At 35.2% G+C, this 27430-nt stretch overlaps 1 protein-coding gene across 1 annotated transcript in view; it reads right to left on the bottom strand.

The window, feature by feature from the left end:
• The window catches only part of COG5 (component of oligomeric golgi complex 5), a 266210-nt gene that overhangs the window by 76895 nt on the left and 161885 nt on the right, over positions 1–27430 (bottom strand). The window contains exon 11 of the mRNA XM_057733615.1: positions 16319–16400. Coding sequence (XP_057589598.1) covers positions 16319–16400 — 82 coding nt within the window. The remainder of the gene's footprint in view (positions 1–16318; positions 16401–27430) is intronic.

Below are 27430 nucleotides of genomic sequence, written 5' to 3'. Positions count from 1 at the left end.
TGTTAACTGTATCTCAATAAAAGTTCTAAAAAAGAAAAAAAGAATCTGCCTGCCAATGCAGGGGACACTGGTTTGAGCGTTTGATCCCTGGCCTGGGAAGATCCCACATGCCTCAGAGCAACTAAGCCTGTGTGCCATAACTACTAACCCTGCTCCCTAGAGCCCGTGAGCCACAACTATTGAGACCACATGCCACAACTACTGAAGCCTGTGTGCCTAGAGTCTGTGCTCCACAACAAGAGAAGCCACCACAATGAGAAGCCCATGCACTGAAACGAAGAGTAGCCCCCGCTTGCTGCAACTAGAGAAAGCCCGTGTGCAGCAATGAGGACCCAATGCAGCCAAAAATTAAAAAAAAAAATTTTTTTCCTGATCATTTACTATATGGCAGGTACTGTTGTAAATGCTGCATATGCAGTAGTGATAAGCCAAGTTCCTATTCATGAGCAGCTTATACTCTAGCCAAGGAGAAAGACAAACAAATCAGTATGTAACATAATGTCAGGCAGTGTTAAGTGCTTTAAAGAATAACAAAGCAAGGTCAGAGAACAGATAGTGATAGGGAGTCATAGTCTATTTACTGCAGAGAGGGAGGCCCTGTTTGAGTGAAGCAAAGATATGACCCATATGGATACCTGGGGAAAGAGTGATTTAGATGGAAGAATTAGCAAATGCAAAGGACTTCAGGTAGGTTATCCCAGTAGAGGCCTCTGCTCTTATTTTAGCAACTCACCAAGCTCTTTAGATTCTTTGGCTTGAGAGGGTCAGCCTCCATAGCCAGGTTGAGTCCCTCCTTTTTAAGTACATTGCTACTCATTTCTAGTTCACGCCTTTCCTAACTGGCTCAGAGTTCCAATAAAAACTGTCAGCCTTGCATGTAAATCAGCTAGCGCTATGAAAATAAAGGGGGCCAGTAATATACTCGGTTTTGTATGTCTTGGAAAATATTTTCTGCTTCATAATTGAATTAGACTTCTATTGCTACATAATAAATTGCCACATATGTAGCTGTTTATTTTTTAAAAACACACATTTATTATCTCAGATTCTGTGGGTCAGACATACTGGGTCCTTGCTTCAGGGTCTCTAAAAGGGCTGTAATCAAGCTGTCAGCCATGGCTGGAGTCTCATCTGAAGGCTCAAGTGGGGAAGGATGTGATTCCAAGTTCATGTGGCTGTTGTCAGGATTCAGTTTCTTATGAACTGAACGGGATTGAGGGTCTCAGTCCCTAGCTTGCTGTTGGCAAGGTGTCAATCTTAGTTCCTCGCAAAGTGGACCTCCCCAATGTGGCTGCTTATCTCAACGAAGCTTGTAATGCAAGAAGGCAACAGAGAGCACTTGCTAGCAAGATGGAAGTTATGCTCTTATGTTACCTAAACACACAAGGGACACCCCCTTTGCATATTCTATACCTAGAGAAGGTATACCTGAGCAAATTGTACCTATACTTGAGGGGAAGAGACTATAGAAGGCTGTAAATGCCAGGAGGCAGGGGTCACTGGGGGCCACCTTAGAATCTACCTGCCCCAATAAAATGAACCACGCTTCTTTACCTTCAACAAGAATTATACAAAAGTCAAATGCTCAGGGCCATACAGCAGTCTGATAAACACCTACTTTTCAAATACTGATATATTATAGACGATATCACTCCTTCCTAATTAAAAGTTTCACATTAAAAAACTGTTTAAAGTGTTGTTGAAAAAGTAGCCCAAATACACTACAGAAATAGTTCAGAAGTAAGTTAAAGTACCAGATGAAATACAAGTAAGTCAGCTGTACCCAAGTTAATGAGTTTTCCCATTACTCATAAAAAGAACTTTTCCTACTAAGTTCCAGAAATCTATGGTCCAAGACATATATTAAAAGCAAATGGATGTTTATATGAACTAAAACTAATTGTAAATAATTTTACTGAGGATGAATATGTCTTTTGATTTAATTTTAAAATTATGATTTAATGAAACTAAAATTAGAATAGAAAACAGACCTTTTTTAAACTCAGAGAAATCCCATTAAAATGAACAGATATTAAAATTCAAGTTTTAAGTGGAAAATCTGATCAAAGCCTAAAGCATTAAGCCTTGAATGGAGAATCTGAGTTAAAAAAAACACAGACACACACAAAACCTAAGATTAGCCACTTGCACAAACTACACACACACACACACACACACACACACACACAAATTAGGATGAATAACTGTCTGAAAATAGCTGGCTATGGTCCCTAAGAAGTTTCGTAGGCTTTGTTTTGTTTTGTTTTCATAATAGGAGCAACACAAAGTCATGGAATCAAATATCAACTGGGCATGCATTCCATACCACAACCTTCCCTTTTATCAGGAATATAAAGCATCTACATTCTTTTCTAACTTCTTAACTAGTTAACTTTGAATCCATTTATGATGTGAAGAAGACTACCCTTATTATCTCACAATAATAATAAAGGTCACCTTCAACTTCTTATCCTCCGTTCCCCTATAAATGTTTCTAGTCTTCAACTTTCTTCACAGGAACAAGTGTCCATTCTATACAAGACCAAATCTTCAACTTCCATACTTAATCTCATCCCACTTCACCTCCCACAAGACCATTATTCTCTTCTATATTTTCAGCTTCCAATCAATTAAAAAAAAAAAAAAAAAAAAAGACTGAACATGCTCTCATTGTATGAAAAAAAACCAAAAATACAAATAGCATGGCAAAGGCTTCCCCTTGACCCTTCAACAGTTTACTTGTAGCCACTGTCCTGTCATCCCTTGCAAGTATAGTCTACATACATTTCCTTGCCTCCCAGGCTGCAACCAGGCTTCCAGCTGCCACAAAGCCGCAGAAACTCTTTTGGTAAAAGTTACAGTATCATTCCGACTGCCAAAAACAGTGGGTACTTTTCTGATCTCTCATTGGATCTCTGTTGATCACCTTCCCCTTTGTGAAACTCTCCATAATCCCATTCTCTCCTGGGTTTTCTACTCCACTGATTTGTTTTTCTTATTCTTCTTTGCTGACTTCTTTCCTCTGCCTTAAATATTTTCCTCGAAACTTAAAAAAACTGTTACTACATATTTCAAACATATAATATGAAGAGAACCTCTACGCATTCATCACTTATCAACTTGCTCGTTTTATCTATAACCCGAGCCAATCTTCCTCCATTACTGCCAGTTATTTTGGAGCAAATTACACATATTATTTCATCCATAAATGTTTTAGCATGTATCTTTGATAGTATACACTATTAAAAAAAATAACCATAGTTGTCTTACCACATTTTACAAAATTAACAACCAGTGATCGTATCTGCATGACTGACTTGAGACTTTGGTTTGTTTGATTTAGGACCCATAAATAGTCCATATATTATAATTAGTTGATATATCATCAAGCCTCACCTATAGTACCTCTCTTTCTTTTTATTCCTTTTAATTCTTTATTTAAGAAACTGGGTCATAGATCCTATAGAGCTTCCCACAGTCTGGATTTTGCTGATGGCACCCTCTGATCCCTGTATTTCCTGTAAATTATCAGTTGGATCTAAAATAGTACATTTCGACCTTGACTGCACATTGAAACAAGTTTGGAGGCTTTAAAAAATCCTGATGCTTGGGTCTCACCCCAGAGACTTTAATGTAATTGCAGTCTAGGCTTTGAGAGTTTTAAACACTCTCCAAGTGATTCTAATGTGCAACCAAGTTGAAAACCACTGCAATAGATAAGAGATTTGATCTGATTCCAAGGTCTGTGATTTCTGGTAAGCCTACTGCATATGTAGCATATGAATTTGTGTATTGTTTGCCTTTCTTATATTAACAGGCTGTTAATAATCATTGCCCAGATCTACTAAGAGATTCCAAAACATACTGTAACATTCTTTGTACATTTATTACAGGTGATATTCTGATAAATAAAAACCTTTGCCATCAATTATTCAGTTTCTCTGAGACATCGTTGTAGGAAAGGCAGGAGAAATGTTTTTTTCCCCTTTATCTACCACTTTTTTAAAAATTTATTTATTTATTTATTGGTTGCATTGGGTCTTTGCTGCTGCAGGGGCTTTCTCTAGTTGTGGTGAGTGGGGGCTACTCTTCGTTATGGTGCGTGGGCTCAGTGCGGTAGCTTCTTTTATTGTGGAGCATGGGCTGTAGGCTTGTGGGCTTCCAGCTTCAATAGCTGCAGCACATGGGCTCAGTAGTTGTGGCTCGTGAGCTCTAGTGGGCAGGCTCAGTGGTTGTGGTGCGTGGCTTAGTTGCTCCACAGCATGTGGGATCTTCCTGGACCAGGGCTGGAACCCTGTCCCCTGAATTGGCAGGAGGATTCTTAACCACTGAGCCACCAGAGAAGTCCCCTATCTAGCACTTTTCAAAGAAAAGAGTAGGTCTCCACAGTAACACCAAGGGTAACCAGTGCGCATTTCTTTATGTGCACATTCCATCATTATGAACTCATGGATTTAGACATATTTGATGGATTTCAATCACTTGTGATTGTTATCCTTAATGATGCTAAATTTATTCTTTTTCTGGTAGATATTTATTCAAATTGCTTCCTGAGTCCTATTAATTCAATCCTAATAGTCTCGGTCTTCATATCTTAATTGCTTTCCAGTATAGAAGGTTACAAAATTATCCTGCACATTTCCTGCCCCAGGCCCCAAATCAGCCATTTCTTTAAGGAACTGTGGTTTCTTTTAATGAAGAATCAAGTTTTAAAACCATGACATTGGTGTTGGAGGGATTCAGTACTAAGGAAATGATCACTATTTCTAGGCCTTTTCAGTGGACAGAGCTATGAAAGGTATGCAAATCAAATTATATTTTTTTAAAGAAAAAATACCTTATCAGTTGATCTTACCCATTTTTATATCTTGTTTTTACCTATGCTGAAAATCTAGATTCAGTTTGATACCAACATAATTATTTATTTACACCACACCACACAGCCTGAGTATAACAATAACAATACTATCAATAACATGATTATTGAAGAGTTAATGTGTTTTTTGGGAAGTTCTTGCATTCCTGTAAGTATATGCCAGTAGGGCTATAAAAACAAATTACTATGTTTAAAAGTAAAGCAGTCATAAAATAGATAAACAATAAGGATCTACTACTGCTGTATAGCACAGGGAACTACATACAATACCTTGTAGTAACCTATAATGGAAAAGAATCTGAACAAGAATATATATATTCAGTTTTACATACATATATAAAAAACTGAATATACATGTATTTTCATTATATACATATATATTCAGTTTTATATATATGCATATAAAAATGAACTGCTTTGCTGTAGACTTGAAACTAACACAACACTGTAAATTAACTATACTTCAATTTTTAAAAAGGGTTAAAAAAAAGTAGTCAAATGAGTGAAGTAAAAAGTCAAATGAGAACGTGCCTTTCGGTGTGGTTATGCCACCAACTGGACACATATTTGCATTAATATTTGCCATTTTACTTTTGATTTTTAATAATTTCTTCTTTCATTTTAATTTTGTTTTACAACTATATAAAATATTTATATAACTTCGAGACTAAAGAATATTTGGAGAAGTCTAGCTTTCACCCCTGGCCTCTCCAATGCCTTCTTCACACACTCCCTCCCCCACTACCGGTAGCCATTTCGTTCTGGACTTTATGATTTATCCTTCTGTTTCTTAAAAATATAAGCAAAAATGTGTACTTACTGATGCCACTCCCTTTCTTATTAGCATACTGGAGCCATATTTCTCTTTTTAACTTAACAATACAACCGGGAGATTGCTGTATAGTAGTGTATAAGGATATTCCTCCTTCCTTTTTTCTTTCTTTCTCATTCCTTTTTATAGCTGCATGGTATCCCATTGCAAATGCACCACAATCTGTTCACCTAATCCCCTAGTGATGAACATTTGGGCCGTTTTCAGGTTTTTTCCCCAAATACTGATGCAATGAACAGCCTTGTAAATATGTGTCTTCATATTTTTGCTAGTGCATTTATGAAATAGAGCCTTAGAAGAAGAATTGCTGAGTAAAAAAGCAACTGCTTATATAATTTTGTTAGATACTTATATACTTTGTTAGGTAATTTTGTTAGGAACTTCCCTCTAGAAGGTTTGTATACTAATTAACATTGTGTGAGAGTGACTATTTTCCCATAAGCTTGCCAACAGTGTTATCAAACTTTTTTTTTTACTTTTTGCTAATCTGACATGAAAAATGGTGTTTCTGTGTACTTTTATTTTGCATCTTTCTATTTATAGGTGACAGCATCTTTTACAAACACTTAAGAGATATCTACACTTTTTTTGGTAGGGTTGTTGGCCTTTTTCTTCTCATTTTAGAAGGTTTCTATATATTAGCGATACTAATTCCTTTTCTTTGATGTAAGTTATGAATATTTTTCTAGTTTGTCATTTGTCGTTTTATTGTGCGTAAGAGTTTCTCTGCCATGTAAATTTAACATAGTCAAATTATCAATCTTTTCATCACTGCTTTTGGATATTAAATCCGAGAAGCTTTCTCTATTCCTGGCTTGCTCATTTGTGTTTCTTTTGGCACTTGAATGGTTTCATATTTTACATTTAATTCTTTTATCCACTTGGAACTTACTCTGCTATATTAGGTAAAGTTGAGTTTTTTTTTCTCTTAGGTCTTTTTATCTCAATCTACTCTTCAACTCTGAGCAATTTATTCATTTCCATAACTACTGGATCACTTTTATCCATTCAAAAAATCTTCACGGAAGACAATTAAATATCTTAGTCTCATATTTGCTTTCTTCTTTTACCTCAGTGAAAACTGCTTCATAGTTTATAACAAGTTATAGTTTATAACATAGTTTATAACTAATGACATAAAATGTTCACTGTAAAAAATCAAATAAACAAAGGCATAAGGAAAAAAGTAAAAGTTACCTGGTATCCTATTATCCTATAATAACCATGCTAACATTTTTTTCACCATGCTTTCATGTCCCTGTTTATCACATATATATACTGTTGTTTGTTTTCTAAAAGTACTTCATATTTTAGGGTCTCATTTACCTTATAAGTCCTTATTATTTTTTTAATGAGAAGTATTTTTATTTCATAGTTTGTTTTCTCCTCAGAGTTCCTCCTAACATTTAAAGGCTTTAATACTAATTTAACACTTTAGATATCCATTTTGACAGGATTTATATTTTGTATTGAGCACTGCACTATGTGATAGGAATGTAATATGGAACAGAGGTACATAGAGATGCTTTCTCTAGAGCCTAGTGAGAGACAGAGAGGCAAGGAGGTGAACCAGTACAATGCAGTGCAGTAAGGATTAAAACTGGGAACATGTCAGAGTTTTGTAGGAGCAGATAGAGGATACCACACCCATATTTGAGTGTGTGTATGGGAGCGAGGCATCAAGGAACACCTTTCTTCTAAACTGAGACTGGAAAGATGAATGTGAGTTATGCAGATGAAGGGGAAGATACAGACATGTTTAAGGTGTTTGTAAATACTGAGAAGAAAGAGGGTGATTTGTTTAAGACAGAGATTAAAAAATTAGAAAGGAAAAAAATGATTGCTAAAGAGATAGGAAGGGACCAGAGAAGTCAAGTTTGGGACTGTATCCTGAGAGGCAGACCAGCGCTCTCATCTAACAACTAAAGAAGGCAGATATATATTTCAAAATTCAAGCTTGCCCATACAGAGAGCCTCTGCTGGAGAAGAGGGAAACTGGCAAAGCTTTTAGTGGTTCATGGGATTGGAGTGAAAATTTTGAAACTTGAGAATTCTCAACCCAAACATCCTATAGAAGATTTACTTAGTTATGCAGTTGCAAGGGAAGCTGAGGAATTAGGTAAAAAACTACAAAGAGCAGAGGTTAAAACATCCTTCATATTTGTGGAAACATATCTTAGGAAACAAAGACCACCTGGGGGGGAAAGAACATGCTACCAACAGAAGCAGGTCTTCCTTTCCATGAAGACATTCACTAGATTCTGCAGTTTCATGTGATGGGAGGCTAAAGAGCTTGCCTGGAAGCCTCCGGAGGACAGAGCTAGATCAACCTTAGTATTTTAGGGCTGAGGAGACAGAGACCCTTTTATTCTCAATTAAAAGCCTGGGAGAAGGATGCATAGGGAAAGGGGACAATTACAAATAGAGTGAGTCTTATTAAAACTGCAACTACCCCAAACCAACCCAATCCTAGAGTGAACTGAAATGGTCAGCTAAAGGGACAGAAAAGAAACCAACAAAAGACTTCAAAATAAGCAAATAAAATCCTATGAATCGTAAGACAAACAATTCTATAGAAAATGAACAGACATTCTGAAAAAGAGCATATGCAAATGGTCACTGTATATATGGGAAAATAAATAATATCATTAATCACAAAGGAAAAAAAAATTAAAGCCACAATGTGATTTGACTAAACATCCACGAGAATGGCTAAAACAAAAAAAAGAAAATACCAAGTGTTGTAAGGCTATGGACAAACTGGAACTCTCATACACTGTTAATGGGAGTTTAAACTGGTACAGCAACACTGGAAAACGTTTTGGCAGTGTCTACTAAAGCTGAACATACACATACTCTGTCACCTACTGTATTCATTTCCTAAAGCTGCTGTCACAAGTTACCACAAACTTGGTGGCTCAAAACAACATAAGTGTATTATCTTGCAGTTCTGGAGGTCAGAAGTACAAATTCGGTCTCACCAAACCAAAATCAATGTGTCAGCAGAGCTGCCTTCCTTCTGGAGGTTCTAGGGGAGTTTTTACTTGACCTTTTCACCTGCCTCCATTCCTTGGCTTGTGGTCCCCTTCCAGCAATTAAATCACTCCAACCTCTGGTTGCCATGATTACATCTCCTCTGACTCTTCTACCTCCCTCTTACCTTTCTAAGGACCTTTATGACAACACTAGGCCCAACCAGAAGATCCAGGATAATCTTTCCACCTCAAGATTCTTAAATTATATCTGCAAAGTCCCTTCTGCCATTTAAGGTAACACATGCAAATTTCTGGGAGGGTTATTATTCTGTCTACCACACCTACCTATTTTCCATTACTGGGTTTATTCCCAATAAAAAAGGACAGAATTGCCATAGCAGTATTATTTAAAACAGCTAAAAATGCGAAACCACTCAAATACCCATCTATAATATGGGGGATAAAATGTATTATGGCATATTCACAGAATGGTTTATTTTACAACATTGGGAATGACCTACAAGGACACGCAACAACTTGGAGGACTCTTAGAAACATGTGGAGTGAGAGCCGTCAGACCACAAACACAAGAGTAAAACTGGATGATTTTGTTTGTATAAAATTGCAATAATTAAAAAAAGAAATCATCTCTACCATCAGAAATTAGTGGTTATTCTTGCTAGGAGAAGAATAGGCAGAAACTAGAAGGGGGCATGAGGGGAGCTTCTGGGTTCAGATAATACTCTGTTTCTTGATCCTGATACTGTTCTTGATCTTGCTAACACAACTGTACTGAGACTTGAAGAATTCATTTAGGGATATAAGTATGATACTCATACCTTTTCTTCATGAGTACAGTTTACCCCTGAACAACATGGGTTTGAACTGCATGGGTCCATGTATATGTAGGTTTTTCAACAGTAAATACTACAGTACTACACAATCCGTAGGTGGGTGAACCACAGTGGAGGGCCAACCACAGTGATACATGGATTTTTGACTGCAAAGAAGGTCGGTCTTCCTAACCCCCATGTTGTTCAACGGTCAACTGTATTATATTTTAATGAATGATGTTTAACAAGAACAATGAGAAGTCAATGAAACACTTTTAAAGTCTTTTGAAATTTATTTTTATTTATTTTTGCAGTTTAGATTTAATTGACATAACATTTATTACTATGCACAACATAATGATTTGATATATATGTAAGATTTTATCAGAGATTTTATGATCAATGCAAGATTTTACCAGAGAAGTATATGATCAAATTTGTCCTGCCAAAGAAAGTTTCTAAAAACTTGCTTGATGACTAGACTTACTTTCTGCCAGGTTATGCAAACTTTTAGTACTTTTTTAAAATACTCCTCTCAAGTTCTCAAATCCAGTTACTCCTCTTTTTCAGCAAGCTGCAAGTTTTCTTCTTTATGTGCTATAGGGTACTTAGGATGGTCCCTTATAAACGCCTTAGAACTCTGCAGCGAAAGAATGCTTCAGTTGCCAGGATCAAAATTCTGAAAGGTACTTAAAATGAGGGTGTGAGATCTATCTCCTGAGTACATATATTTAAGTTGTACATTAACTTTTACGAAACGTATCACTTTAAAATCTCATTTAACGTGGACACCACTCTAACATTTTTTTTAAAAAAAACTACATGAAAGTATTCATAATTGTATAGCTTATCTCCCTATTTCTCAGAAAGAGTGGACTCCCAATTTATCAATGTATCTTTAAAAAGGTAAAGATAATGAGTTAAGTCTTAAAGCTTCCTAAATCTTCAAATAAGCGTATCTCCTAAAGTGCTTCTCTTATTCACACTTGATTTTCCAAAGCACTATAGATATATACCATGTAGCTCTCTTAATTGTATGAATCAACTCCTTGAGTTGCGTAAGTTTTGATAGATTAATATTGCACATAGGGTTTTAAGTATTTAAAAATAGATTCACTTGCCAGAACATTTTAAGCATATTTCAAAAAATGTTTTTAAGCGCTTAAGCTTTTATGAAAGGGCATCGTCTTCCTTGCTTCCTTCCTCTTTTTCTTTGTTCCTTCCTTTCTTCCAGTCAACAAGCATTTATTGAAGCCTTACTGTGTGCCAGGTAAACTTTTAGCCATTGAAGATACTACCATGATCGATACAGTATTCTGTGTCTTACAGGGAATTAAATTCTAGTGGGAGGAGAGAGGAGTTGAGACGAAATGAATAAATAGTGTCTTAGTAAGTGGTAAGAGCTATGCAGAAAAGTAACAGGGATAAGACATTCTGGGAAAAACCCATTACAAAGAAGAACTAGGATGTCATGTCAAAGAGTTCAAAATGGTAATGTTTATTTTGTTTGTTTCTACTGAGATTTGAAAAGTATATGTATCATAACCCAACAGGTTGGTGAACAAACATTATCATCTGGAAAATACAATAGAGAAATAAGAGACATAAAGCTTAGAAATCATCTTGGAAATAACTATCAGCCATAGATAATTAAAGCAGCACCATTTCCTATAAAGCTATTCTAAACCTTAATGGTGACAAGTTCAGGCCCCTTTCCTTTTAAATAAAGTCAAACCCCTAGATTATATCTTATTATATCTAGTAGAACTTCTCTTTACTAAGCATGAACATTTATAATCAGAAAGAACATGTTCCTAACTAGGAGATTTTTCCTTTAGATATTTTCTGCCAAAACATTATTTACTTACACAATCTGTTACACTGTGTATAATCTTCACCTCTGCAGATAGTTGCATCTCCTTTATATTGCCTGTCTGTAATTTTAACAATTACTACAGTACACTTCAGGGACTATGTGTGCTTTATAAATGGACTCCGGCTCTTTCTTCAGCCTTGAAGCTGTGCAAATACAGGCCTTGTAGGCCTGCGGGGTGCAGCTCAACAGCTTCGCAGGTTTTTATCACTTTATTTTAATTTCGCAGTATTTTTCCTCAAACTTTTATTTAAAAAAATTTTTTTAACTTACTTTGGAGTTCTCCCAAAGGAAGTTATTACAGTAATGTTAGCAGAAGTAACCAACTACTCAATGTAAAATATTAATGGTATTTTCTGCCTAAAAATATTGTATTTCCTCTCAATAGCTTCTTTGACTACACAAGCCAGACAGGTTCCACAGGATGAGAACTGAAAAACACCCACTGGATTTGGTAATTAAGAGGCAGGTCACCGCTTGCTTCCCTGAGAACAGTTTCAGTAGAACGGAAGACAGACAGCGTATGCCAAGCTGAGAAACCAACAGCATGAAGATGAAGACAGAGAAATCTAAACTACTCTTTTGAGAAATTTGAATAAAAGAGGAGGAGAGATTAGATGGTAACTAAAGAGAAACTCTATAGCTCTGTTTTAGCTTTCAATAGATTAGAGCAACTTGAATAGGTTTACATCAAAGGGGGAAAAATCAAAAGAAAAGTGGAAATGCAAAATTAAAAAAAGAGGGAATGATGTTGCTGAGAGGAAGGGTAAGCAAAGCAGGCAGGCAGGTACCGGTACACGCATGGCTTTGAGAAAAGGAAGTTATCTCACCCTCTAAGGCCCACAGAAAGGGAATAAGGCTTTCTTTGGAGGGGAGGTACAGAGTACAGCACTGAGTTTCCAAATGACATTCCCTGCCCTGATGACCCAGGAGATAAGGCTGGTTACTCAAAGTGAACCAAATGGGGACAAGGAGGGCACGCAGAAAGTGCCAACAGTTTGCAACAGTTAAGGAAAACAAGAGGGCAGGTGAGCAAAGGTAAGTAACTGACAGCACCATTAAACACAGATACACACCATGTACTATCTGACGTACTTTTTTTGCTTTTCGGCTGTGCCATGCAGCTTACAGGGATCTTAGGTCCCTGATCAGAGACTGAACCTGGGCCCTCAGCAGTGAAAGTGCCAAGTCCTAACCACTGGATCACCAGGGAAGTCCCTTGAAATGTACTTTTCACACTGTTCTTAAAACTACATGAGGGATTTCTGCTTCTGGTAAGATGGAGTAACACAGACGAGAATTATCCTCTCATCTGAAATAACCAAAAAACCCTACAAAAAACAACAGACAAAATATATGAAATAATGGTTTTCAAAACACTTAACATGATGTGATCCTTGAAGGACAGGAAGCAAGTGAGGTGAACCTTATAACTGCTGGCTGTAGTTTCTGGCTATGGCACAGGAAAGGGGAAGAGACCTCTCTCCCGCTATGGTCCTCAAGACCAGGAAGACAGAAGCAAGGAGAATTCACAGGACAACATGCCAGAAAGGAGAGAGCTGCACAAAGAGAGAACTGCAGAGATCTGCAAGTGGTTCACCCTGAGTATTCAGCAAAACACTCATCAGTATATGTGTGTGAGGAAACTTCCAGAGCTTGGGGCGGGGTGGCGGGAAGCAAAAAGATTAGAGAGAATATACCTGTTCCTCACACAAGACTGGGAGGAGTGCCTGTTCCTGAGGGTGAAACTAAAAAAACCTCATAATTCACAAAGTATTTGGCAGAATCTAGGCTCAGTGGTGTGAAATAATTAGCTTTAAACACTGCTTAGGTTTTACCAATAAATCAAAAAAAAAAAAAAAAGACTCAAAGTGACCAAGTTATTTTTTAGTAATTTGTGCTGGAGAGTAAGAATACTTACAGGAAGACAAAAGTATCTAGTACTAAAGAAGGTAAAATTCATGTGTGCTACTGAATCACAAATTATTAGATACTGAAAAAAGTAGAAAAAAATCAATGAGGAGAAGAATTGACAGCGAAGACTAAATTAGAGACAAAGGCATTTCCACTCCAGTCCCACTCCCTGGAGTTATACTCTTTTAATATTTGTGTGATTTGTTGAGATAGAAGTTTACCTTACACAATTTCTACTAAAAATGTGCTAAATCAACCAATAATAAACAATACCGGAAGATGTAATGGTTAAAGGTTTGAAATTTTTCAAGTATGCTAAGGTTACTTCTTTGGTATATTCCCACCATATTGAGAGAAAAAATATTCAAAATGCAAATTAAGCTTACTTATTAATGAAAGAAAATAAAATACTGTCTACAATAACTCTAAAGTTTTGTAAAGGCTTTAAACTGATAAAGTACATTTTTAATGACTGCTTGAAAACAGAAACATTGCAACAGCCATAAATGAGCTTTTACATTTGCTTTCTTTTTTTCTAAAAACTGAGGTTTTAATGCCTTTTGCAATTATGCTTATATATTTTGCAGGTAAATTTACATCTTTGTGTTTTCTTACTGGTATGTGAGTCAATGTGTTCCACAATTGGCTTATAGTGTGAAAGTTAAATATTAAAGAAAACTTCATCATGATAATTGGCTTCATGAAAAACCATACTCTCATACATGCAGTAAGAAACTATCGAGAGGCTATATTTACATAATACTATATTTGAATATTTGAAAAACTACCTCCTAAAATTGATAAATTGGACTTTTTTCAAAAATAAAAACTTCCATCATTTGGAAGATACTGCTAAGAAAATGAAAAGGCAAACCACAGATGGGACTATATTTGCAAAACATACATCTGAGAAAGGACTTTGAATCCAGATATATAAGGATATTTTAACTCAATAATAAAAGGACAAGCAATAAGCTAAAACAATTAAATAAAACTAAAAAGTCAGTAATTTTGACACTAAACCAAAGAGATATACAGATGGGAAATAAACATGTGAAAATATGGTCATCACTAGTCTTTGGGCTAGTGGAAGTTAAAACCACAATGAAAATCCACTAAGAATGACTAAAATTAAAATGACAGTATCATGGATTGATAAAAATAGAGAGGAATTATCATACATTGCTGATAGGGATGAAAAATGGTACAACTATCTTGGGAAACAGTTCAGCAGTTATTTAAAGTTAAACATATACTTATCAAATGATCAGGAAATTCTACTCTACGTATTTACCGAGGAGAATGAAGACGTATGTCTACAAAAGACCTGTGTGTAAATTATTGCGGCAGCTTTATTCATAATAACCTAAAACTGTAATAACCCAGTTATTCCCCCAACTGGGGAATATACAAATTGTATATATCTATACAATGAAATTCTAATCAGCAATGAAAAGAAATGGACTAGTGGTACATGCAGCAACATGAATAAATCTTAAAATAACTATGTTCCTATACAAGAACTCATACTACATGATTCCAGTTTTATGAAAACTTAGGAAAAGTTAACTTATACTGACAGAAAGCTTATCATTAGCTCCCAGGAGCCAAGAGGTAGGAACAGGAGATTAACTATAAGAGTACACACGGGACATCTGGAATGTGATGGAAATGTTCTACATCTTAATTGTGATGGTACTTATAAGAATGTAAATACCTGTCAAAAATTCATAGAATTTTCTGCTCAAAGTTGGTGAATTTTACTATATGTAAATTACACCCCCAAAAAGCTGACCAAAAAAGATACCTAAAGCAGAGAGAAGCACAGTATTCTTTGAGTAGGGTGATGTGTAGAAGTAAATGGAGTGAATCAGTTCTAAACAAACCCTCTGCTTCAGTTCTGTCTGGACACACATGAATGAAGACCTCCTCTGTGGTCACTGCCTTATTGCACACCTCTTTAGAAACAGCAGTAGGGAAGCAGGTAGTGTGGTTTATTCAATCTGGGGTTGCCAGGGACTAAATAATGTTTACGTATACTAGGTACTTTCAGTAAATGTTTGTGAATAAAAATTTAACTATATACAAACTCTCAAAACCCTTTAAAAAGGCCTATTACATTCAGTGATTAGACAAAAATACTTACATGATATTAGCTAGTTTGTATATTTCATTGTTTAGAACTACCCTGTGCCACTATTACATGACAAAAATTAAGAAAAAATTTTGGGGTCATATTTCATTAAGCAACTTTTAATTCATGATGTGGGTACTTCATCTGTTTGTTCGTCAAATCTTCACTTTTACAATAAGGAAAAAGTTACAACATCTCTGCATTTTAATATCTCTTTGATATGAATTAAAATACTTTACAAGCATTAACTAAATTCTTCAACATCAAACACCCTTTACATAGGAAAAATTCAGAGTTCCTCTGGCCGAATTGTAGAGAATTAACTTATTCTTCTGCAGAATTTTATTTCACATCCTAAGTATTTTAAAAGTGTAAAAAAAGAACGTATAACTAGGAGTTTTTAAAAGATATGTTTTAGGACTTCCTAGGTGGCACAGTGGTTAAGAAGCTGCCTGCCAATGCAGTGGACACAGGTTCAAGCCCTGCTCTGGGAAGATCCCACATGCTGCAGAGCAACTAAGCCCATGCACCACAACTACTGAGCCTGTGCTCTAGAGCCCGTGAGCCACAACTATTGAGCCCATGTGCCGCAACTACTGAAGCCCATACTGAAGCCCATGCGCCTAGGGCCTGTGCTCCGCAACAAGAGAAGTCACTACAGTGAGAAGCCTGTGCACCACAATGAAGAGTAGCCTCTCGCAGCAACTAGAGAAAGCCCGTGTGCAGCAATGAAGACCCAATGCAGCCAATAAATAAAATAAATAAATAAATTTATTTAAAAAAATTTTAAAGATATGTTCTATAATCCAATAGAGCAAAAATTCTTGATAATAAATTTTAAAGTAACTGAAAAACTTTGAAATAATAAATACTATACTTACAATTTGTTGCCGTCTGAAATTGAGAAGAAAGTGCTTGAGTAACTGAATTCCAAAATGTGTATAAAATTTCAGAGTGTCCATCCTACGATCCAAAAAAAGGGGATGTATTCATTATTTTTTTTAATTATAATGCATAAAATATAGTATTGAAAATGTAGTTGTCAAAATTTCTAAGACATCTATCAAACAATGGAATTATTAAGTAAGCAGAAATATGTAGATGATTCAAATCATGTCTCATGAGGTAATCAGTCATCATCCTTCTCTGCTACTTACTAGCTGTGTGAGAGGGGGCAAGTAGCTAAACCATTCTGTGCTTGCTTCCCATCTGTAAATTGAGATGATCATAGTACCTACTTTGGAGGATTATTAATAGGGTTTTAAAAGTTTATAAAAGTAAACTCTTGGGACAGTTCCTGACATATAATAAATCCTCAGTGAGTGCTAGTTATTATTACAGCTATTATCATCACCCTTTTATATACAGAAGGCAATTGGTGTGACCATAAGAAAATGAAGAACAAACATGCTTAGACCAAAACTGACTACCAGGATATAATTCACCAATTACCAAAGAGAACTGCGTGAAGAATAGACACAATTTTGGTTTTGTTTGTGTTTTTAAGTCAGAGGAATTACTAATACACAGCTCAGCAGGATACTGTCACTCAACTATTAATACATATTTTAGAAAGTAACTACTAAAAAGAAAAGATAAAGATGAAAGTATCATTTGTTAAAACAAAACCAAGTACTTTAATACTGTTAAAAGAAAATGACACTGCTAGAAATTTTACCAAGTTCTTTAAGGTACTTCTACATGTGTGGTGTATAATATCAAAATTCTATTTTTGAAGTCTTTAGAAGAATGCCAATTTCACATGGTTCACTCTAGTAACATAAATACGTATAGTGTTCCAATATGGCTACTGTCAAAAAAAAGAATGATTAGGAAATTCGTTAATTCTGTTTTAGTTTTGCGCTTGCAAAAAATTCTGCTTTTCAAGGTTATAAAGAAAATGAACAATGAAAAATATTGATTTCTCCCTTTTATACCTATGCACATATCTATTTTCCTTGTTGTTTCCTTAATAAGTCTTTTGTTTTGAATTCAAATGCGTATTGTGTATCATAAAGAAGGCAAATCAAATGATTGCTAATTTCTTATGCAGTGATCAGAAAATCGATTCAGATTACCAAGATTCTATGCAACATGTATATCATACACCTTAAAGTTTCCTATACTACAGGTAACTATATTCAATATCTTATAATAAGTTATAACGGGCAAGAATCTGAAAATATACACATATATATAAACTATAACTGAATCACTCTGCTGTATTGAAACTAATACATTGTAAATCAATTATACTTTAGTAAAAAAAAAAGTGAATGTTTTTCATCATATTAAAGAACCATTATAATACATCACATTAAAAAAATGGACAAAACCACATGATGCACAAAAAATTATCTGACAAAATTCAACACAATTTCATGATAAAACCACTCATCAAGCTAGGAGGAAGCTAGGTAATTACCTCAACATAATAAAGGCCATATATGAAAAGTCCACAGATAACATTATAATGGTAAAAATCTGAAAGCTTTCTAAGATGCAGAAAATTTGGTGACTATATGTTTCTACATACACACATATACATGCACTTAAAGAGTCTGTCACACAGAGTGAAGTAAGTCAGAAAGAGAAAAACAAGTACTGTATATTAACACATATACATGGAATCTAGAAAAATGGTACAGATGAATCTATTTGCAGGACAGGAATAGAGACATAGATGCAGAGAATGGATGGGTAGACACAGAGGGGGAAGAGGAGGGTGGGATGAACTGGGAGATTAGGATTGATGTATATACACTACCACGTGTAAAATAGATAGTTGAGTTTGTTGTTGTTGTTGAGTTGTAGGACTTCTTTACATATTATGGACATCAACCCCTTACCAGATGTACAGCTTGCCAATATTTTCTCTCACTCTGTAGGCTGCCTTTTCATTTTGTTAATCGTTTCCTTTGTCACACAGAAGTTTTGAAGTTGGATGTAGTCCCTTTGTCTATTTTTGCTTTTGTTGCTTGTGATTTTGGTGTCATATCCATGAAATCACCACCGAGTCCAATGTCATGAAGATTTCCCCCTATGTTTTCTACTACAAGTTTTATAATTTTACGTCTTATATTTAGGGCTTTAATTCATTTTGAATTAATTTTTGAGTATGGTTTAAGGTAAGAGTCCAATTTCTTTCTTTTGCACATGGTTATTCAGTTTTTCCAGCATCATCTGAAAAGCCTAGTAATATAAAGTTCACGTGACCCTCTTTATTCTATATACCATTGTCTTATTTTATCTGAAATTAATAGTCACTATTGCTTTCACTTGAGAAATGTTTATCAACCCATTTATTTTTATTCTTGTCATGTCGTTCATTTTTTGATGTCTCATTAAATAACATGTTTTATTTTTAAACACTGTTTTGTCTTTTAATAAGAAATTACAAACCAAATATGTTTAACTAATAGGTTGTTTCTGCTTTTACCATCTCATTTTATGCTTTCTTTGTGTATCCTTTGCTTTCTGTGTTTGTTCTCAGATTATTTTTGTTTGCTTTTATCTTCTCTAGAGGCTTTTTCTTTTATTTCTTTTGGATGTGTCATTATCTATTCCTACAACTATCCATATATTCCTTTGAGGCAAATCATCTTTGTAATTCCACAGAATTACTGAAGTAGATTTCTAGAAATAAAAGGAATTCTTCAAGGCTTTTTAGAATTGACAAAGTAAACAAGAAAATTCTAAGTCCCAGACATGCCCTTTGGAAAGGAAATATAGGATCTCAGATAATCTGGCTACTTCTTCCTTATTAGTGACAAGTCACTCAAAACTTCAAAGCCAAGAATATGTATTTTTAACTTAACCAGAGAAGAACTCAAAGTGTCCCTGCTCTAGAATGTATGTGAACCTTGGCTCAAAAATTAACATTTTCTGAATGTCCATTATGTATTGATAACAGGCAATACTGAATGTTATCTCTTTTAAATCACTTAAACCACTAGAATGTAAGCTCCACAACAGCACACGACCCATTTTGTCTTTTTTACCACTCTAATTTCAATGTAGAGAAGGTGACCAGGACATAATAGGCACACAATAAACATTTATTGAAAGAATGAGTGGAACAATCTTATAAGATGACATTTTTAGTCCCTTTCTAGAGTGAAAACAAAGGTTAAAGAGAAAAGGTAACTTGCTTAGAATTGCACAGAAAGTAGCAGAGCTAGGATCTGCTCTAAGGTCTGTTTGACTGATATACTAAAGTATTAGTCCTCTTTAACTTGACTTACAAAGCCTTATGTGGCATGACTGTCCCAGCCTATTTCTCCTGTTACACACCACTGAATCAAAGATCCTTCCATGCTCAAATTCTTTCAGGCTCTTGAAGGTTCTTTTGTAGTTTCTTCCATTTATCAGCTTTTAATTGAGCACCTTCATCAGAGTCAGTTTAGATGTCTCTTCTCTTGGTTCCCGCAGATTTGGTGCATCCTATCACATACATCTATAGCATCCCATATTCCCTATCATAATTACATTTTCCTACTTAAATACAGGAACAGAGCAGTGGTTAAGAAGAGAAACTCTGAAAGCAGGATATTAATGTTCAAATCCAAACTCAACCATTTCTAGAACCTGTGGAGCATCTGAGTGAAGACGATCTAGGCCACTGAATACACACAAATCTCTTGCTTAAGAACAAGATCTAAAGGCTTCCCTGGTGGCGCAGTGGTTAAGAATCCCCCTGCCAAGGCAGGGAACATGGGTTCAAGCCCTGGTCTGGGAAGATCCCACATGTCACGGAGCAACTAAGCCCATGAGCCACAACTACTGAGCCTGTGCTCTTGAGCCCGTGTGCCACAACTACTGAAGCCCACTTGCCTAGAGCCCATGCTCTGCAGCAAGAGAAGCCACCGCAGTGAGAAATCCCCCCATCCAACGAGAAGCCTGTGCACTGCAATGAAGAGTAGCCCTCCCTCCCCGCTCGTTGCAACTAGATAAAGCCCGCGCGCAGCAACGAAGGCAACGCAGCCAATAAATAAATAAATCTATTTATTTAAAAAAAAAAAGAACAAGATCTAAGCTGGAGAAAGAGACTTAAGTGTTATCAGCATTTGGAGGTGGCAGAAACTATTAGCATGTGTGAGTTTTTCCACAGACTTCATGTGACATAAGAAAAAAAGAATGTTAAGGATAGGACCCAGGGGAACAACATTACTTAAGGGGTGGGGAAGGAATAATTTAGAGTGAAGAAAGAGGAGTGGGTGAGCTAGTTAATTAAAAGAAAAAGAAGAGAAAAAAAACACTGGTCACAAGTTAGTGATTGCTGAAACTGGATGATGGATACATAGGCACTGTCCTATACTTTGGTTCTCTATGTTGGCTTGTGTTTGAAATTTTATGAATAAAATGCTTTAAAAGGAAAGGCAGGTGGAGAAAGAGGAATCAGTGAAGGATTCTGAAGAGGTGTATCTACCTGTGAAGGAGGAAAGCAGTATTAGAAGGAGTAGTTATTACCTCAAAGGACTGAAATAAAAGGATCTAAGGAATGAGCAGGTTTTGGTAGCTGGGTCATTAAAATTCCTTCAATAAGAACTGTTTCAGTGGAGCAGAAGCTTAATTTCAATGCTTTGGAGCAAAACTGAAACAAGAAAGTGGAGATACAAAGTAGCTTATGGAAATCAGGGCATGAAATGCTTACAGGGAGATACAGGAGTAAGGATTTTGTTCTGCTTTTGGTTTTAGATGGTAGATTCTTGGGAGGAAGTAACTGGGAAAGGCTGACACTGTAGAAAGCAGAGAATGTCCTAGACAAGGATAAGATGTAGAATGTGAAAAAAGTAGAGGGATAAGTCTGAGAAAAGACTCAATCAATCTCTATCTTTGATACAGAAGGGGAAGGTGAGGATCAGTTCAGATAAAGATTTTATAAGTCAGTGAACTTAATGAGACAAGGTCAGAGGGAAGCAGACATAACGAAGTTATGATCAAAAGAGAAGAGGAAGTAAAAGATTTAGCAACAAGTCTGTGCCAGAGATCTCTGTGGCGACATCATGTTGTGAATAAGAAAACCTGCAGACTTGATCAAAGAAACCAAACAGATATGAATTTTATATTAGCTCTTAATCATCTCTTCAATAAAAGCAGAGGGATCCTGGGGAAGCAAATATAAAGCAAAGAAAAAAGTTATCTTTACTGGAAAATAGTCTTCAGGGAGAAACATTTTGCTATGCCTGATTACAAAAGAAGGAAGGTACAGAAATTCAGTAGGGACTTTAAGATGAACACCACAGAGCAAAATGAGAAAGCCTATATACAACCAAAAGAATTTCAGTTAAAATCAAAATGTTGGCTTTTATATGCATATTGTTCAAAGATAAAAGAATATTTATGGTACAATGTTGTTTTTAAAAAAATGGGGGCTTAGATAAGGTGGTAGTGGAAGGAAGGGAAAAGTAGTCAGATTTCAGATACCTTTTGATGACAGAACAGGTAGGACTTGTTAAAATGTATAGAGCTACAGTAGAAAAACCATATACAAAATGTTAACGGAAGTTATCTCTGGGTGATAGGATTAAACATGATGTGTCTTTCATTCTTTTTAATTTTTTGGAGGAGTAATCTAACAAGATAATCTAACTTGATTCTAAAGATAAGAATAAATTTTTTTCTTTTTTTTTTTTAATTTTTAGCTGCACCACATGGCACATGGGATCTTAGTTCCCTAACCAGGGATCGAACCCACACCCTCTGCACTGGAAGGCCGAGTCTTAACCACTGCACCACAGGCACAGTCCCAAGAATAAATTCTTGATATAAAAAATTCAATACTGAAATACACATGGTAAAAATTTACAGCCAAACTCAAATCCCTTATCCCACCGTTTTCCCTAGAGATCACTGTTAAACTACACTGTTAAAGGTTTTTAAAACCCGTTCCATATAGTTTACTGTAGTGTTTCTCAACCTTTCTTTTCACTACTGCTCCTCCAAAAAGAAAACTAAATAATTAATTATACATATATAATATATATTATACTTATATAATTATATAATGTAACTGCACTTAATTTAAATTTAAATTTAACTTAGTTTCTCCTTAATGACAGATACTAAATACTAAGGAATAAGATTTTGTACAGTAGGATTGAACTCTGGAGACCACAGGCCAATGTAATATATAAGATTTTTTGTGCCTCCCTCTCCCTCCAAAAACCAGAACTATTTCTCCCTCTTGGGGTCAATATTGCCCTGTTGAGAACACATGGTGGACTATTTTAAGTGGACTGTCAATCAAATTACATTTAGTATGAACCATACTCTCCTTCAAACTTTTCCCTTGGCTTCCCTTACCATATTCTCTTTGGTTTCATCCTCGTCTTGAGATACTACTTGTGGCCTTGTCTGTTATAATGTTTCCCAAACTCACTGAATGTAAATATTTTCAAATACACATTCTAATATACGTTTACTTGTTTAAAATTATACACAAATACCACTGTATTAATAAAATATGTGCAATATAAAATGCACAAAAATAGTTTAAAGGATCAAACTTGTAAAAAGGATAGGTAGAAATTATAACTATCTTTTTCCATGTCAAAATGTATACACATTTTGGAAAACAGTTCTATATGTTTTATATGTTGCATTTTCAAGGTATATTTCTTTTCTCTCTATAGCCAATCTTACCCATCACCATGGCTTTGATTGCCATCTTTGAGCTGACATCTCCCAAATTCATGTCTCTAGTGGAGGCCTCTCTTCTAAGCTCCAGAGTCACACATTAAATTGCCTAACTGATGCCTTCACTTGGACGTCCCGTGAGCACCTGAATACAGAGCTTATCTTCCCTCTTAAACGTGCTTCTCACTTTATGCTGCCAAACACAGTTACTACTATCCACCAGAACCCCTGTCAAACCTGAACCCATCAGGTATCATCCTTGATGCGTTCTTCTCCATCTCACCACTTCTAACCCATCACTAAGATTGGTCAGTTTTATCTCCTGAATAATTTTCAAATCAGTGCAATTCTCCTCATTTTCACTGGTATCAATGTAAATTACTGTTGTAAGCTGAGTTTTGTCCTGACAATATTGATATGTTGCAGTCCCAACCCCCCATACTTGAAAATGAGACTGTATTTGGAGACAGAGTCTTCAAAGAAGTAATTAAATTAAAATGGGGTCATTAGGGTGTCCCTATAAGAAGAGGAAATATGAAACACAGACATACAGAAGGAAGATGATGTGAAGACACAGGGAGAAGACAGCTCTACGCACATTTGTATACAAGTCTTTGTATGGATATATTCTTTCATTTCTCTTGGATTATAATTAGAGGTATACTGCTACGTCATATAATACATGTATGTTTAACTTTTTAAGAAACAGCCAAACTGTTTTCCAAAGTAGTTGTACAACTTCACATTTCCCTTCAGCAGTATATGAGAGTTCCAGTTGCTCCATATCCTCACCAACATTCAGTATGGTCAGGTCTTTTAAATTTTAGGTATGTGCTTAACTGACATCTATCTCTAAAGCATCTATTCAAATCTTTGGCCTATTTTTTAAGCTGGGGGTTTCTGTTTTCTTATTGAATTCTGAGAGTTCTTCAGATATAAGTCCTTTATTAGATATGTGATTTGCAAATATTTTCTCCCAGTTTATACTTTATCTTGTATTCTCTTAATGGAGTATTTTGCAGAACATAAAGTCTTAATTCTGAGTAAGTCTAAAATATCAATTTTTTTCATTTATGGATAGAGCTTTTGGTGTTGCATCTAAGAAATTTTTTTCTCCCCTAGCCCACAAAGTTTTATTGTTTTCTTCTGTAAGTTTTTAGAATTTTAGGTTTTACATCTGAATATCCAAATGTTTCAGTACTGCCTGTTAAAAAGACTACTGTATCATGATAGAATTGCCTTTGCAAGTTTTTTTGAAAATCAATTTTCCAAAAAAATTGTGGAAAACGTGTCAGTGTATTTTTGAACTCTCTATTCTGCATCAATGATTTATGTCTCTAACTTTATGCCAATTCCACAATTTCTTGAATATGGTAGTTTCACAATAAGGCTTGAAATCAGGTATTATTAGCCCTCCAATTTTGCTTTTCCCAATTTTGCTGAGAGTTCTTATCGGAAATAGATGTTGGATTCTGTCAAATACTTTTTCTGCATGGACTGAGATGATCAGATGGTTTTGCTTTTTCAGTTTGCTGGCTTTCCTTTTCCAATTAGCATTATACTTAAGCCTCATTCAATCCTCCATAATTTTCAGCCTCTCCTTTGTTCCATATTCTTGTCTGTATGCTGCTTTCTGGATAATTTCATCAATTCTAACTTCCAGGCTAATTCATTTTCTGGTTTTACGTAATATCTGTTTAACCTATCTGCTGAATTTTTTATTTCAATGATTTAATTTTTAACTTCTAAATGTTCTATTTGGTTCTTCTTTAGACCTACCTGACCATTTCTTAACAGTCACTTATTTCTTATTTTTTATTCCATTCTTTATTTCTAAAATATATACAGGTATTCTAGATTCTTTAGCAGTTAACTCTAATATCTGAAGTCCACTGTGTCCTTCAGAAGTTCTTTAGGAGTCTAAAACCTGCTTTGCATTGTGTTTACTTTTCCTGCTAACTCTCAATCATAGCTTCTAGTTTATTTATAGTACTGGTGATTTTTAACTGTGAGCTCATAGTTGGCTGACCTTAACATGCGGAGAATTCTGATAGCTAGAACTAGGAATGCTTTCCTCTAAAGGGGATTTCTACTTGTTTCTTGTGAGAGTAGGTACTGTTACCAACCAAGGACCATATTAGCCACAGTCACAGGTCTCAGCTTAATGCAAGACTGTCAGGTTCATTCCTCCACCTTGCTAGAGACCCAGAGCCTAGTGGACTGATCCCATCATTGACATGAACATTTGACCGCAGGGCAGCTCCAGCTTTTGCAATGACTGAGAGTTCACAAAACTCCAGTACAGTTTCAACTACTTTATCTGCTTATGTATATCTGTACATGCATACGCCTCTCAGAGACTCTCTTACTTTTTGCAGGGCCAACAGTGCATTAAAAATTATGCTTTTCTAACTTACCTAAAATTTGTTTTATCGCAGGGAGAGGACCCTTAAAAAATAACTGGTCCCCATGCTAGTAAAGCAAAAATCTTCTAACCTTTACAGATAAGAGTATGTATTGATAATATCTGACTTAGACATGTAACTGGCTTATTGCCACTTGATTTTGTAATCAAATTGCAATGTTACTGATAAACGAGTTAAACATTTTTCTCATAATATTAAAAACATTCATATTTGGGAGTCCTACAATTTTTTTCTGAGTCTTAAATGCTATTATCAAATCATTTGATACATCTAAAAGGGCAAAAGAAAACACATTCTTTTTCATAGTTAAAATCCTCATTAGTAATATAGCTGCTGAAAATGTTGAACACATTCCAAATATAGCCTAATGCATCTTACACATATGATTACAAGATCCTGCTAAAGGATAAAAAATGCTGGCTTCAAAAATGAAAGTATCATATCTACACTCCCACATATAGCTAAACTTGCTTAACTCTGCAGATGAGAATCTATAACATGTTTTCCACTATAACCTGTTTTCCACTGTGTGGATCCTGAGTAATTTATCAATAACTTGCTACACTCACTTTCAAACAAAGTGTTACGTATAGTATTGATGATTATATAGTGATACTAAAACTTTAACTGGTTTTAAAAGATACCAAAATTGAATTTTTGATGTCTAATAAACAATCTAGAAATTTAATTTAAAATGAGAAGATTTATCCATTCAAGTAAGTTTTGGAAATACAATATAAAAACAGGAAAGAAGTATATCCCACATTTAAGTGCTATAAATAATTAATATGATTGATAGGTATAAATGTGTCTTTTCAAATTTATATATGAACTGAAAACAAAAGGCTAATTTTACAAGTTAGCCTGAACATTTATTAAATTAAGCAGAAGCAGCATTAGTTATCTTAATTAAGGAAAAGCTTTCAAAAGGCTCTACATTAACACTATATTCTTATGATTTATTACACTTGATATAATTGGCCCAGTTTTATTTTATACTCAATCCATTTATGCCCTCTTTACACTATAATGTATTCTTTATAACATGATGAACACCTACTGCAAAACCTTCTGAACTAATAAAGCATTCCAGAAACTATCATCATGTAGGATTTTTTTCTCCTCTTATACTTTCCTAAGATTAGACTCTGAATACTAATATATATAGTTCCATCACCTGAAATTAGATATCTTAACAAACAGCAAGGCAGATTTGCCAATATTAACTGCAAAACTAAAAGTTTTTAAAGTAAACACTTTTTTTTGGCACAATAAAAGAATATAAATGATTTAACAATTCTCACAAGACTTCACAGAACAGAATGAAGGAAAATCATCCTCATTGTTTTTATGACTACAGAATTACCAAATCTTAGATCATAAGCCCATGATTCTTCAGTAAAGTGAGACATATATAATCATGACACTTTAATAGTAAATCCTTGATACTGTCTTATTTAAGGAAGCATGATTTCTTAAATTAAATTTTTGATACTCAGCATGAATATACATGCATATCATGTTATCAGAACTATTAAAAAGAATGACCTTCTCACACATTAGGGTCCTTTATTACCATGCACACGGTAAATTTATGGCCCCAAAAAAGAAGCTTAAAAGTTTTTTTAAAAAAAAGAGTGAAATAATTCTCATGATAGCAAATTGTTGATCCAATCTCTGAAGTAAGTCTACATTATCTAATTTTCCCTCAGAAAACCTCAGCTCTATAGGTAGTATTATCATCCCCACTTGATATCTGACATTCTGAAAGATTATAGGACCTACTCAAGGTTGCATAATCAATGAAGGAAATCTTAGCTCTGTCTGATACTAAGGCCCAAGGACCCAGTTCTTAATCACTGTACTATCCTGCCTTTAACACTACTTGAACAGGTGTTCAGAAAGGTAACCTTTAAAATATTTGGCTGT

Source organism: Hippopotamus amphibius, chromosome 4, assembly GCF_030028045.1.
Source record: "Hippopotamus amphibius kiboko isolate mHipAmp2 chromosome 4, mHipAmp2.hap2, whole genome shotgun sequence".
In the NCBI taxonomy this organism is placed as follows: Eukaryota; Metazoa; Chordata; class Mammalia; order Artiodactyla; family Hippopotamidae; genus Hippopotamus; species Hippopotamus amphibius.
The sequence above is the reverse complement of the archived record's forward strand: the minus strand, read 5'-3'. Positions and strand labels throughout refer to the sequence as shown.